Source organism: Larimichthys crocea, chromosome XIII (assembly GCF_000972845.2).
Source record: "Larimichthys crocea isolate SSNF chromosome XIII, L_crocea_2.0, whole genome shotgun sequence".
NCBI lineage: Eukaryota > Metazoa > Chordata > Actinopteri > Sciaenidae > Larimichthys > Larimichthys crocea.
This window is the reverse complement of record NC_040023.1, coordinates 37,141,631-37,156,369: the sequence shown is the minus strand read 5'-3', so window position 1 is coordinate 37,156,369 and position 14,739 is coordinate 37,141,631. Positions and strand designations below refer to the sequence as shown.

The 14,739-nt window shown below is 45.8% G+C and overlaps 1 protein-coding gene across 8 annotated transcripts in view; it reads left to right on the top strand.

Annotated features, from left to right (window-relative positions):
- The window catches only part of cspg5a (chondroitin sulfate proteoglycan 5a), a 44,470-nt gene that overhangs the window by 12,796 nt on the left and 16,935 nt on the right, over positions 1–14,739 (top strand). For all 8 annotated transcript variants that reach the window (XM_027286908.1, XM_027286906.1, XM_027286907.1 and 5 more), the window contains exon 2: positions 5,288–6,260. In XM_027286908.1, coding sequence (XP_027142709.1) covers positions 5,288–6,260 — 973 coding nt within the window. The remainder of the gene's footprint in view (positions 1–5,287; positions 6,261–14,739) is intronic.

Here is a 14,739-nt window from a genome sequence, read left to right as displayed (position 1 = left end):
TTTTTCCACAGAAATATATTAGTTGGATTAGCCAGTTGGAATTTCCCTTCTTGCAAACTGGTGAACGATGGGAACGGTTGCTAAATGACAGGTGACTCACTCTCAGCTGTGTTGGTTCCACCCAGACTCCACCTCAGTTTATCCAGATTTGCCTCCAAAAAAAATGAAGCAATGCTAAAAATCGTCATGAAGCCCTGTCAATAATCTCGGGGATGATGTTTCCTAATGTGAAGCCTAAAGGCTGGGACGCTCGTCCGGTCCTTAATCTCGAAGCCCACAACTTGAATTCTCGAATGTGTTTCGGTGTGGCAGATTTGTAGGTTGACTTTAGTTGGCGGTGTTTGTAGACTTCATGTACGGGCGATGGCTCCACACAGATCTACATGAAACAAACACAAATTTCGTGTTCAACGGTTAAAGTTCGGCTGACGCTCGTATATATTTGTGCCGCCAATATTCGACTGGCGAACCAACTCCTGATATTTGCAGTGGATGAAAACCATGTGGCATTCTAACACAGGCTTGTGCCAAAAACTGCAGTTCCTCTAACGTCCACTTGAGGCTGGCTCCAGAAGTGAGTCAGTCTCCATAAGTCCCCATGTCTAAATGTCCAACTTCACAGCAGAAATAAACATAAAGACGGATGAAGACATTGACAGTTTGAGGAGGGTTTTCCCCTCAGACGGGCAGAGTGGGAGTAAAGTCTTCGCTTCTCCGTCTTTCTCCTCTCCATCATGATGTGTCACGTCTCTGCTGTCCCTCGTTACCGTCTCTCCTCGTCACCCCCTTGTCATCCTCTCTGGTCTTGCAGCAGCCATTACTGTCTGTTATCCGTCTGTCCGGTTTGTATTCGCCCGGCGTGTTGCAGCCGCAGCAGCAGGAGGAGTTAGCCGTGTTGAAGGCTGACTGGTTTCCCCGGGAGGTTCACCCAAACACTGCGCTCATCCGGACAAACTGTCGCTTAATGAGTGTTTCACTGACAGCAAACGAAGACGAGTTTTTGTGTGTGTTTAAGACAGAGGCTTGAATCCTTATTTCCTCCTGAGCATCGAGCATTTAGTCCGTGAAACGCTTTTGTTTAGTGATAGTAAAGCAAATTCTTTTGTGTTTATGTGTGTGAGCGTGGTGTTGGCATGCTACCCCAGGCTGCTCAGTTGATGTGTTAAACAGCAGTGGATTGTGGGACTGCTGGAAGGATTAGCCTTGGAACGACCCCGGCTTCAAAGACGCAGCTCGCTGCTGCTGCGCCGTGAAACAAAACCTTCAATAAAATGAAGCTTTCCACCTGTCAGACGCCTCACGCCTAATGAGGACGCTGTCATGTGCATACATATGTATTGTATTTTAGCTTTATATTCACACACTGACACAGTCCAAACATAGGATCCTCTTTACTGGTAGAACACAAAGCCTTGCACAAGCACAGAGGGAATAACATACAGACTGATTGAGCAGCAGCAGCTGGGGATTATATACAACGTGTTATCGCACTGGAAAGCAGAACTCATTTATTTAAAATGGAAAATGGAAGCTGAGCCAATAAATCCTGTGCAGATCTGATCTGTGCATTCACTTCATTAATAGTTTGTGCTTTGCACAGTCATGGATTGTTTTGTTGTGGAGAACATCGAGTTCCTCAGAATCAAAGGTCAAGAACGTAGTGTCCTAGAACGTCCGTGTGTCAAGACACAGAAAATAAAGTCCTGATCTTAGTATTGTAGAACCAGAGCCAGAAATATACGTTGTTACGTTGATGTCTATGATTTTATTTTGGCGGGTTTCCACCCAGTTTCCTCTGTAAATCTTCTGGAAGCTGTCAGGTTGTGTTGTGAGGGAGTGCAGAGTGGAAAGAGACGAAGACATTGTGAGTTCATCATCACATCTTTACCATCAGTAAACAGAGAGACTTACCCGGCTCTCACCGCCCAGACGGAAACTGTTTTCTGGGGGAGAGTTCGCCGAAGAGTCGGCAGGGAGGACTGACTGGGTTTTTCTTGTTGGCAAAGACACTACAACATTACCGTTGTTTGTTAGAGCAGTGTCGCTTGCATAAAATGACATCACATAAACGTCGTAGACGAACAACAGGACGTATCCGGCTGATGATGGAGGCTGTTTCCTAGGGGACAGTTCGCCGAAGAGTCGACAGGGAGGACTGACTTATTTTGTTTTTTGAGATAGAGCTCAGTGAACTACACCAACTGGCTAAAAGTTTATCACAGAAACCCAAATAACCAGGGTTTATATCTGACCAGGGATTTGTTATTCTTCTCATTTCCTGTCATCTCTCCACTTTCTATCTAATAAAGGCATAAATATCCATCAAAGTAGAAGCAAAGAGACCAGTTTCTCCTCAGTATTACTCTCAATAGACCAGAATGAAGTTAAATCACGTGATAAAATTGAACTCTTACTCTCGTAAGTCTCGTTACTGTTCTTTCAAGCTAAATGTACGACCTCCGGGAGGATTAATTAACACCCTGATTTTCTTCCCATAAACAAAACATTGTATATGTCGACAGAGTCTTGAATTACGAAGGTTCATGTGTGTGATTTTAAGACTTGTTTTGTGTTTTGTCAACTGTAGGTGTAAAAGTTTCTCAGTTATCAGATCGTGGCTCGTTACTATCTGAGGGTGTGAACCTTTTTTTATATCGTGATTCAGACATCACGTCATTGAAGTCATAAAAACTTGGTGGAGGTTCATAATAAATAATAAACTAAAGGCTCTGTGAAAGGAGACATTTAGAAATGGACAGATTAAAACTCCCGGAGGGTCAGAGCTTATCTTCAGTCAGCAAAGATCCTCACAGGCTGTTCAGCAAAGCTTCTTATGCGACAGCATTTATGCACCGCGGGTGACTGGGGGTGGGAATCGAACCCCCGACCTCTGAGACGTGAATGCGTGGCGTCCAAAAAAAGACTCATAAATGTGAATTGGAGAGTGTTCATGACACTGATGAAGCCGCTGACTGAATATTAAAAGATATGGCTGGTGTTAATTTATCATTTTATTATTAAGTTGATAAGATTTCTCCACAGATTAATGTGGCCTTTCAGTTCTTATTAAACACTAATTTATATTAATAAAATTGTGATGTCATAGATAAAATAGGAGCACAGTCTCCATAAAAAAGCTAAAATGAACAAAAATGATTAGTTAGTGGACGATAACTTTCCTTATTAAGTCTGTGGGAAAATGTTCGTCCCAACCCTCAGCTGAATGACTGAAGCTGAGGGTTGCGCTCACTGTGCCCCTTCAGAAACAAATAAAAAAGATAGAGAGATAAATAAATGAATTTTAATGCACATTTTAAAGTCTCTAATTAGAACAGTAGGATGGAAAATTAAAAAAACCAAACAACTCTTCTAGTTTTCGACAGAAGAATTAACAACAGCTCCTGCTTATGTCGGGAAACAACCAATATTCACGTTACAATACTGGATGGAAACTTTATTTGTGATACAGTTGCATGGACACAGCTAATGAAAGACACAAATGCAACAGAAGAGCTCTACGATTATGTTGATTTCTGTTGATGATAATGCACATAATGCCACCACAGTGAGAGAAATATTCCAATTATTAGTTGTTATTTCAAGTAAACGTACAATCTCCTGTCTGTACCTCTCTTGTCTGGGTCTCTGTATCTTCATTGTTCACTTTTCTGTGAGTCGCTTTGGATAGAAGCGTCTAAATGACTAAATGTAAATGTATACCTGAGCTGATCGCGCTCGTTATAGACAATGATTGTCAACACTTTACTTAAAGTCTCGCGGTCAGAACGGTCCACTTCTGAACCGCTCCTGTTGGGGTATGAAGCTCAGAACAGGATTTCGTGGTGACTTTCCCTTTACTGGATCCCACCTACAGAGCTTTGATTGGATCCATCCTGTTGATAGGTGTGCTCCAAAACCCAGAATCCATGACTAGTGTTATTGTACGCTTTATTTCAGCTCTCCATCAGAAAGACAACTGTCGAGACGCTCTGTTGTCTGGGTCTCCATCACTCTGCAGGGCACCCCCGCAAATCCTTTCCTCTCCAACCCCATAATCCGTAATCCCAGCGCTCCTCAATGTTCAAGTACATTAATGAATTATTCCTTTAATCCAAAGGGGGGAACGGCCGTAAAGCAGCTTTCTTCATGACTCAACGAGCCGCCCTCGGATGAAGTAATCGACCAGAGGATAAGCATACGGCCAATCACGTCTCGATTTGATTCGTTTCAGACTCCTCGAGCTTTTTTTGTCCATCGCATAGTGCTCGTGATGTCATTGTGTGGCGGTGGACCAATGGGATGTGCAAGAGTGAAGTTGAACCAGTATGTGAATGTATTTATAGGACAACAGCAGATGTCACATACAACAGCCCTGTGTGTTTTTTATTTGTTCATATTTATGGAAATAAACACTCAGTTTATATTTAATTAATAAGAGAAATCGATGCTGCTGTTTTCACCTCTCTGTCTCCAACCAGTTTATTTTCAAACCCTTGGTTGTTGAATTTTTCATAGTAATGGTCGCTGCATTTTTTTCTCATATCATGATGGTTTGTGTGGGATCAGCATTTGGTTTCCTACTGCTCGCCGCACAGACGTACACTTCTGTACATCTTAAGCTGTATGTTACATATCTTATTCATCACACATGTATTTTTAGATTCTTGCTTATTTTCCAAGAAAGAAAGTGTCTGTGCATGTTGCCACATTAGAAACAAGAACTGCTAATAATTCAAAGCACTTTAAATGTTAGTAATTTCCCAAAACTTAAACAAATATAGGCTAAACTAACTCACTCCAAACATTATACTTCCAAATTATTGGTGCTGCTGTTCCAAAGCTCAAAGCTGTGGTGCAGTACTGAAGGACACAGAGTACAGTAACTTCACTCACCACAAATATAATGTGAGCCGAGTAAAACGCATGAAACTCTTTCCCAAAACTTTCAAGGGTGTTTTTTGTTTCAGTCCTAGACGTCAGCCCTAACGAGCGCCGCGCTCCACTAACCGACCCATTTAAGAGCCAGACGTTCTTTCTGAGCTGATCAATACAAACTGTGGACTACTTTTCCAGTGAAACCATTTTCACCTCATTAAATCTGCTGAAGTTCTCCTCGACACTTTGTTTCTCTGCTTCTCCATCTGAGAGTAAAGGCGTCATAGCGGGAGCGCTCAGTCGTCTGTGCTCCCGATGAGTCCTTGAGATTACAAAGCCGTCGTTTTCCTCTGAAAGCTTTAACTCAGCTTTTGCATTTGTTATATTTGAACCTTTCTGTGTGCGTTTGTAGGAAACATAGTCGGGACCAATGCCACTGAGCCGGACAGCGCCGCCAACGTTACCGCCCTGCTTAACGAGGAGGAAGGTCCAGTCAAGGTCAGCGAGATGAGCGTCTCAACCATCTCAACCACCGTGACCCCGAGGGCGGGCCGGATCCCCCGCGCTGGCGAGGAAGAGGAGCAGAGCAGCGGCATGTTCGTCGAAGCGGTGGTTCCTGCGGTGGAGGAAGTCGGCGTGGCAGCCCCGCCCCAGCTCAGCCCTGATTCGGCGGAGACGGAGCACCTGCTGCCTAGCAACCCACGTGGACCGGAAGTCATGGAAGGTGAGGAGGAGGAGGAGGAGGAGGAGGAGCGTCTGCCACACACCGAGCCACCTTGGATTCACACCAAGGACACAGCCATGTTTGACCTCGATCACCTTTTCACCACCACCGCCCCACCCTCAGTCGCCACCAACCCTTCTAACCCCGACGTTCTCCATGTGGACTTCTTCGATCCTTCCTCTCGTGGGCGCAGCCTCGACCTGGCCCCACCCTCTCCTTCATCGCTGGCCCATGAGCTGCAAGGCGGTGACCCGACCTCCTGGGCGATGCCAGACAACTACGACTACCTCACACCTTACGAGGACGGCGTGTCCCCAACTACTGATGAGTACACCTACAGCACCACGACCGGCGCCTATGAGAGCGATGAAGACCTCCGGCTCTCCGCTGGCTCTCCGGCTCGCCCCAAGCCCCGGGTCCCGGTGTCCGGCTCCTTCGTCCCTGGGGCAGCGCTTCCTGGTGCGGGAGCTCCGGTGCCAAACGTCCCTGTGGCGGCTCCTCCAGCGGCCTCTCCAGTGGACGGGTCAGACGGGATGGGTGGATGTCGCGTGGGCTACCAGATGGTGAACGGAAGTTGCCGCTCGCCCTGTGACATGCTGCCCAACTACTGCTTCAACGGGGGACAGTGCTACCTGCTGGAGGGCATGGGAGTCTTCTGCAGGTATGACCCACGACACACACGGTCCAAACTTTAGTCCTGAACACATAAATATCACATTTTCTGTTGAACGTTGAACTCAGAATCTCATATTCATCCTACATTCTTCAAATTGAATAATTTACAGTCCCCGCCGTGCATATTGATGAACGCTCTCATCTCTACGTGACCCGCTTTCCAGGCATTAGCCACAAACTGCAGCAGTAGTAGTGACTCTCCTCGATGCTCCGTCCGATCGGGTCGACGTGGTGCTGAATCTAGGCGGAGGTTAAAAGTCGAACGGATTAAAAGAATCATTTTATGAAAATATGGTGTAAGCCGCAGAGTAGTTCCAGCTCCAATATGAGTCCTCTGAAAGTCGACAGTCCCGATGATGAGACCGGTGTCAGTTAACATAGATCAGCACGCCGGGTTCAGCAGATGGCCGAGGGGCGATGCATTTCTGTCCATGTTTGTGTCATCAGCAGAGATCTCACATTTATACATTTTGACCATAATCACGAAACGAATGAAGCCACCAATCAGTGCGTAGACACGTCCAATTAGTGAACAGCTGCACAGATTAACATGCTAATTTATACACCGCACCCTGACAGGAGCTGATTGAGGAAATCATCACCGTGACAACAGCTACACACACTTAGAAAAACACCAGTGAGACGCAGGTCAGCATTAACAAATCCAATAACTGCAGAAACGTCCGATAGTTTGACGTTTAGTGTGAAATGGGCTGGTGTTCAACATCTGACTCAAACAGCAGCACAGTTAAAGCCCACGTTTTCATTTATCCGCGTTCGTCTTTGATAAATATGAACAGCTCGGTAGCAATCCCATTATCTGACGATGATTCAGCATCATGGGCCAACAGCCAAAGTCTCCGGGCGTCTGCTGTAGCCGCCGGATATCCGGGAGAAGGATTACAGCTCTCTGAGCCAAGACTTCTTGTGCTGTCTGATTAGCAAGTTGACACATGAAGGTGATGAGAAAGACACATATTAATGCAGAAAAGGGGATAAATGATTGGCTGTCGATTGGTTCAGACATTGCATTTAGTCCTCTTTTGCCGTCCACGTGGACTGTTGCAACCAAAACGTAAACTGCCGGAGGTCAGACACAGAAATGACGTAGAGAATCTGGTCGATTTTCAAAATAAAACTACCCTGTGCAGCCAAAAGAGAAACCATTTAACCTACGTAGCCTACTTTCTCGTCATAGGAGCACGTGAACCAAGAAAAAAAAGACAAAATGTGAGAAAGTGAACAAATTCTGGTGGACTTAACGACAGAAAGCCTCGTCTGTGTTCTCACAACCCTTTTCCAATTCAAAGTGCTTTACATAAAACATAAAATGCATCTAGAGAAGAAACACAAATCAATGTAAAGACAGAATGAAGTAAAAGTCTTTTATTTATTAGTTTTTAGTGTTTTTAGTCTTTTATTTACGTGCAGACTTCATCAAAAACACCAGTTGTGTCTCGTTAGCAGATACAGATTGGACATCGTTAGAGGACATAACAGGTTCTGTGTCAGAAATCAACACGTTGTGTCAGTGTTACTGACTGAGAGCGATGCTCACAGATATCTAGGGCAGATTCTGGGCCTCGGTCAGCGGATAGTAGCAGTGATGAACCTCCTGAGACTGAGTCAGAGAGGCGGAGAGGCGTTTAACTGCTGGGCAAAAGTGCAATTTGGGTCAATGGAGCGCTGGAACAGATGAGGACCAATATGTTCCTCTGTGTGTGTGTGTGTGTGTGTGTGTGTGTGTGTGTGTGTGTGTGTGTTTAGGCATGATTTGTGTGTTTGATCACACATGTGACTGAGTTTGTGTGTGTGTGCTGCTTCATACATCAGGCCAATTCAATTACAGCGCGGATGAATGTTTGGACCTTTGGGCCTCTGCAGTAAAACACACGACCCTTTGAGGAGCTGCTTACTGACCTCAGACCAGCCCTGTCGTATCTCTCTCTCTCCTACAGGCAGGAATACGGACCGAGCAGGGGGGCGGGAAGCTCACCTGTCTGTGTAATTGATTACCGTTCTTTCCCAAAGTCAGCTGGTGTAGGCTCCGTGAGCCTGATGAGGATGAGGGCTGACCATAGACTGTATGACTGTGACGTACTCCACAGGTTTCTAAAGAGCCGCTGTGAAATGTACTGAACTACGACCCCAAAACCAACCACAAAATGTTGTGTATCAACACACATCCTTAGTTTGGAGCTTGATGCATTAACAAAGTAAAAGTCAGGACATTTTATCCTCCACTGCTTTGATTTTGAAATAGATCGGCAGCCTTCGTCTTCAGGAAAAATGTCCAGATGTCCAAACTCAGGCGACACAGATACGCAGCGTAGAAGTTAAAGGACGCAGAGCCGAGGACGAGAGTCTAAAGCCTGCGTCCAAAAACACAGGCTGCACATTTCAAGACAAAAACATTTATTACTGCTTTTATTTTGTAAGATTTCAGCTCTAAACCAGGAGTCCGTCTGGACAAAACACACTTTTATTTTGAAGTTATCTGCGGCATCTCCAGCGCTCGCCGCGCCGTCCCTCTGACTTATAAAATCTGTCGTCGTAAATCGCTTCCTCCGCTGGAGCTGCAGCAGGACTGACGACCATATTCGGAGAAAACAGAGGGAGGGAAGGGACGAGTGTGTGTGTGTGTGTGTGTGTGTGTGTGTGTGTGTGTGTGTGTGTGTGTGTGCGAGGAGGAGGGGGACACACAAAAGACAGGGTGTTTATATTCTGAATGTTTGCGGCTCAGATATTGAAGAGAAAAAGAAAACGAGGGAGCTGAAAGAGAGCGACGGAGAGGGAGGGAGGGAGCTGCTAACAGGAAATGAAAGAGAAGAAGTGAGAGGTGGAGAAACTGAGGAGAAGGTGGAGGAGAAGCCGAGCGAGAGAATGAGTCAGAACCTTACAACGCTCGCCAGTATGGAAACGAGTCGGGCGAGCCAGGTCGTCTTTGTGGTGTGTGTGTGTGTGTGTGTGTGTGTGTGTGTGTGTGTCCTGCAGCTTGATGTAATTAAGTGAAGTTTTGAACAGTTTGAATCCATTTTAGATTTCATGACTTTATACATGACAACACACACTCATACACACACACACACACACACACACACACACACACACTCATGGGATTATGGGTGTATTAGGGATCACATCCAAGTCAAAGAGCGTCAGGTCATGGAATCAGGCCAGAGGTCAAACACACACACAGGAGATTTATGACTGGCGAGAAGGTTGAGACAAAACACACACACACACACACACACACACACACACACACACACAGTTTGTTTTTGCCAAAGGTAGTCTGGTCTGACTTATTCAATTGTTGACACGCACAAATTTGTTTTTGGCATCGGTCGTCGTGCTGCAGGGTGTTTGGACTGCACACACACACACACACACACACACACACACACACACACACGCACACACACACACACACACACACACACACACATGCGACCTTATAATATTCTGCTGTTTTGGAGTAATATGATATGTAACGATTTGATATCTGCGTCTGTCTTCTTAAAGCGACACTGTGACTTTAAATCATGTCGTCGCTGCCGCCAGCTGTAGCTGCTGTTAGCTGCCGTTAGCTCAGTTCGTTAGCTGGGCCGCCTGCACCGTGTTAGTGTTTGTACCGCAGGCGTTTTGGACCAACGGGAAGAAGAAGAAGAAGAAGAAGAAGAGGAGGTTCAGCCGGAGTTGGGTGATGTAACCCGGGATCGGCAGCCTCTAGGGACATAATGGCAGAGGACAAGAGAGCGAAGAGGACGCTCTGTGATCTGCTGGATTATGCTGATTCAGTGTAAAATAGTGAAACAGCTTTGAACAGCCTTGATATTGATAATGTCCCAACCGAGGCGCTGAGTGTGTCTCATTACGGCGTTTCAGGTTTATTTAGTGAGCTCGACGCACAGACAGACTGACACCAGCATCCACTCGCCTCTAAACGAATCCATGTGTCTGAAGGCGACGTGAACACCTCAGCTCATACTCTCCTGGATGATTGCTGCAGTGACTGCGAGAGCGAGCGGGCCGCTGCATCTGCACACACCGGTAATTGGTTTTGCAAGTTTATGATGTTTGCTCACCAGAGATGGGATAAATAATTGTTTTGGATGGAGCGAGCGGGATGTTCATGCAGCGTCACGCTCGCTGTGTACAGGACGCTCTTGGCTGAAACCGTGGAAAAAAAAAAACCCTGAAAATATCTAAACATTATTAGCACGGATTGAATAGGTCGGATTCTCCTAATGCCAAATGGAGAACACCAATCAGTTTTTAAACTGAGGGATTTAGCGTTACTGGCTGATTGAATGGAACAGTGTTGTGCCCACTGTGGATCCTAATAAGGTTATAATGGTTCCCTCTGCATAATGGAAGCCGGTCGAGCAGTGATATTTTATTTAAGCTGGTTTGTGTCTGAACGTGGTGCACAGGGAGCCTCTGATGGAAGACGAAACCTCCAATAATCCAGTTTTCGGTACGATCGGGATCTTTCCTTCACTTATCTGCTTTATTAGTTTGTCTGAAAGCAGCAGCTGAGCTGCTGAATCCTGAGCGTGAGCACGTTGCGGTTGCAGACCTCACAGTCTTCATAATTGGTTTTTATTTTTCATAGTGTGTCACACGCTGCAGCAGAGCCAGACGTCAGCGGGGAAACAGTGAAAGACTTGCAGCAGCGGGACGTCAGCGTTGTCAATTTATAGAAACAATAAGACGTGAAATTCATGTCTGAAAATAGATTCAGCCGCCACAAATCATCACTTATGTCACCTGCGCTCCAGTTTATGGACCGACACTGACACAAAGTCGTGTTTCACTTATTTCCTGATAAACTCTCAAATAAGCCACCTGTAACCACACCTACCTGTCAGTCAAAGCGTCCACGCTCTTAACCCTGCATAACTTTAAGCCTTAATATAATGTGAACAGGTGAGTTGTATATAATTTCACCCTCAGTACAGTTGTCATGAACGGGGAAATTAGCTACAGAGACCAAAACTGTTTTTTGTACCAGGCTGTAAACATGTTTATTTCTGCTGTGAAGTTGGACATTTGGACATGGGGACTTATGGAGACTGACTCACTTCTGGAGCCAGACTCAGGTGGACGTTAGAGGAACAGTTTTTTGGTTGTTGCTTGGTGATTTACAGACTTTCCTGATGGAAACATTACTCGGTACCTGGTTCAGCCACACTGGCTCGTTTTGGAGGTTGTGTTGTATTTTTATTAACGTTCTAAGTCAGCTGCCTTTGTCTCGTTGGAACAAAAAAAACAAACTTTTATCGTCTTCCTTCATTAAATTTCAGATAAAATCGTCTAATCAGACGAGATCAAACTCTCTGTTCTCTCTGTCAGTTTTTAATCCCGCCCTCGACCCGATCAGCGTTCGTCCTTCCCCTCCCCGGCATAATGAGAAAGTTTGCTTTTATTTAACAGAGAAACTCAAACGAGGTTTTGTCTCCGAGCCAGAATCGAGGCTGATGTTTTATAGTCTGAACTCGTGGTAGGAGAAAGTTTCCAGAGGGACCGAGCTGTGCCCACTCCAGTCCTCTCATCGGATCCAGCTCCTTCTGGGAGGTGCAGATCTGCCTCTTCTCTCACTGTCTGCAGTTATTGCATGAGAAAATATGTTTTGCTTTAAGGAAGAGGGTTTAAAAATAGTGTAGCTTTAATGCAAATATAGGATTTATGCTAAAATATTCAGGAAACTCCGTGCCGTGCCCTCTCCTGTCAGTCCAGATCCGGCTCCTCTCGGTCCAGCCTTCTGTTCGCTTCTTCCTCTAACCTTGAAACATCTCTGCCCTCTGCGTGTTCTCCATCCATACCGTGAAATAAATTGCAGGGTTGTGCACCGCCACGTGGGGGAGGGTGGTGCTGTGCTGTGGGTGTGGGGGTGTTTATTTGTGATTAACGTAACCGCTATGGAACAGAAAATAACGTTCTCAGTACCGGCGCTCTCTCTCTCTCTGAAACCGTCGGACACAAACTGAAGCTGGGTACATGAAATGAAGCCAGAACACAACAGGTGGAGTCTCAGAGACGACGTCCTCCAAACCAACTGTCTGTCTTGAATCGGTCTTTCACCTTCGCCCCTCATCAAAACCAGAATCGGGCTGTTATCAGACATCTGCACCGTTGTCACCCTCTTAAAGTGAATTAAAAACTCCCTCTCTCTCTCTCTTTCCGTCTGTCTGTCTGCCTCTCTCGCCCCAGCGGGCCTAATCAGGCAAATATTGGGAGGATTTGTCGGATTGCTGTAATGTGGCAACACTTTAAATGCAGCGACAGCTCTGGAGATAATGTCAGGGAGGAAAAAACTCTGCTGTGGGACACGATACGAAGGCATTTCAGGGAACGAGGGAGGCTCGTTGAGTGCTGCAAAGCTGTTTGACAGTGGAAGTTTTTTTTGTCCCTGATGAGGAGTCGGTTACAATTTTACTTCTTCTCTGTGCAGCTGCCACGGACGTGAGAGTTCTGGAGAAGGGAATCAGATCCTAATGATCCTAAAAAATTCAGCCAAGAACTGTTTCCTGTTGTGTCAGCTCCTTAAACTGAGCTCCAAAACAATCCTAATCGATGAGGCCTGTGTTCTAACTGTACGACCTGGACGTGACGCGTTGCCACTGTGGCTGTTTAACTCCAACAGGACTAAACGGTGCGTTTGTTTGGGAACTATTTGTCGCTGCGGATGAATACACATGACGTTTATCTCTTGGAACTTGGACATTCCTGCATCAGGGGGAATGTTCAGCTCTTGTGTTGATATCGACTGTTCACGGCTCATTGGTGTTAGAGCTCTGGGGATGTCAATGTTGACCGATCTGATCGTCACCACAGCGACTAGATGGATTGAAGAGTTGAAATATTGAACATGCATTCATGGTGCACAGAGGATGAATCCTCTTGACTTCAGACTTTTCATGTAGCTCCACTAATTGGTCAAAAACTGCAGTTCCTCTAACGTCCACCTGAGGCTGGCTCCAGAAGAAGAAGAAGCAAAGACGACGCTAGAGAAGTTTAGAGACAGAATTAACATAAAGAAACTATTTGAATAGTCAATTAATAGTTCTGATTATTTATTTGATTTGTCTCATGTTTCATAGACTAAATTCTACATATTATCTATTATCTGTAATGTAGTTGCAGTCCTACTTGAAGTTTCTCGACCATCAGTTCGCATCAGCAGCACTTTGGAGCCGTGGTTCTTTATTTAAAATGTGCGTCACCCTCTAACAGTTCTGAACTTTATGTAGTTTGTGTGTTTGACCTGAAACTTTACAAAGATTTGAAATAATGCATGTCCGGGTTGAAAAGCCTCAAAAACACATCAGCACGCTGAAGTTTCTGCAGTATTTTAGTCTAATATATATAAATATTAAGTGTGCACCAAGTGAAAAGTAAAGTGAAGCCAAGGTGGAAGTACCAAATGCTACAGTTCCTCTAACGTCCACCTGAGGCTGGCTCCAGAAGTGAGTCAGTCTCCATAAGTCCCCATGTCCAAATGTCCAACTTCACAGCAGAAATAAACATGTTTACAGCCTGGTACAAAAAACAGTTTTGGTCTCTGTAGCTAATTTCCCCGTTCATGACATGACGTGGTTGCTTTGTTTGAGCAACCAGGCGTCATTCGGACGTTGATCTACGTCTTTGCCGTATTTTAGATGAGCTGGACTGCCAACATGTTTTGATCTTCAATCGGGTGATGGGCGCGTACGCTGTCCATTCTCTGTCAAACTAAAATGGTAAACCTTACACCTGCTTCATATTAGCACAGCTCCACACAGAGCATGCACTCTCAGTGCTCGATGGCTTAGAGGACTAAGATATATTATGTTTGTCAGCACAGTTCACGTCGTGGTTTTCTCGGTTCTTTACAATTCTGACTGAACCAGCACGTTCACCTCGGACTGCTGGTTTTCCTGCTAATATCAAAGAAAGACAGACGTGATTCAGCTGGAGGCGCTTGGCAAAGTGCAGGAGGAGAGGGAGGAAACATGGGGAGGCAAAGAGGCAGCGAACAAGAGAAGAGATTTTCGAGAGGAGACAAGCAGCGAGGCGGTAGGAGGGGAGGAGGAGGAGGAGGAGGGGGAGGAGGGAAATGGAGAGGAAGAAAGAAATGGGAACTAGCCGCCAAAGCACAACCGTGTCCCCGCGGACGGCCGGGCGAGGACGCGTGCGTGCGTGTGATGGAATGACATGTCGGCGCCGCATCTGCTACGTTTTTTTTTTTTTTTTTTTTTTGCCGCTCAGCTGGGTTGCCATGACGACCAGCACATCCTCGCCTGCTCGCTCAGCTCGCCTTCTTCCTTTATGCATCCTCCTCTCCCTCCCCCGCCCTCCGTCTTACTGACTTATATAAACCTCTTCTTTGTACGGACACGAAATTGCTCGGAGGTTGAGTGCATTGAAGTCTCCTTGAAAAAGTGATATCAGGCATCATCTCTCTCTCTCTTTCTCCTTCT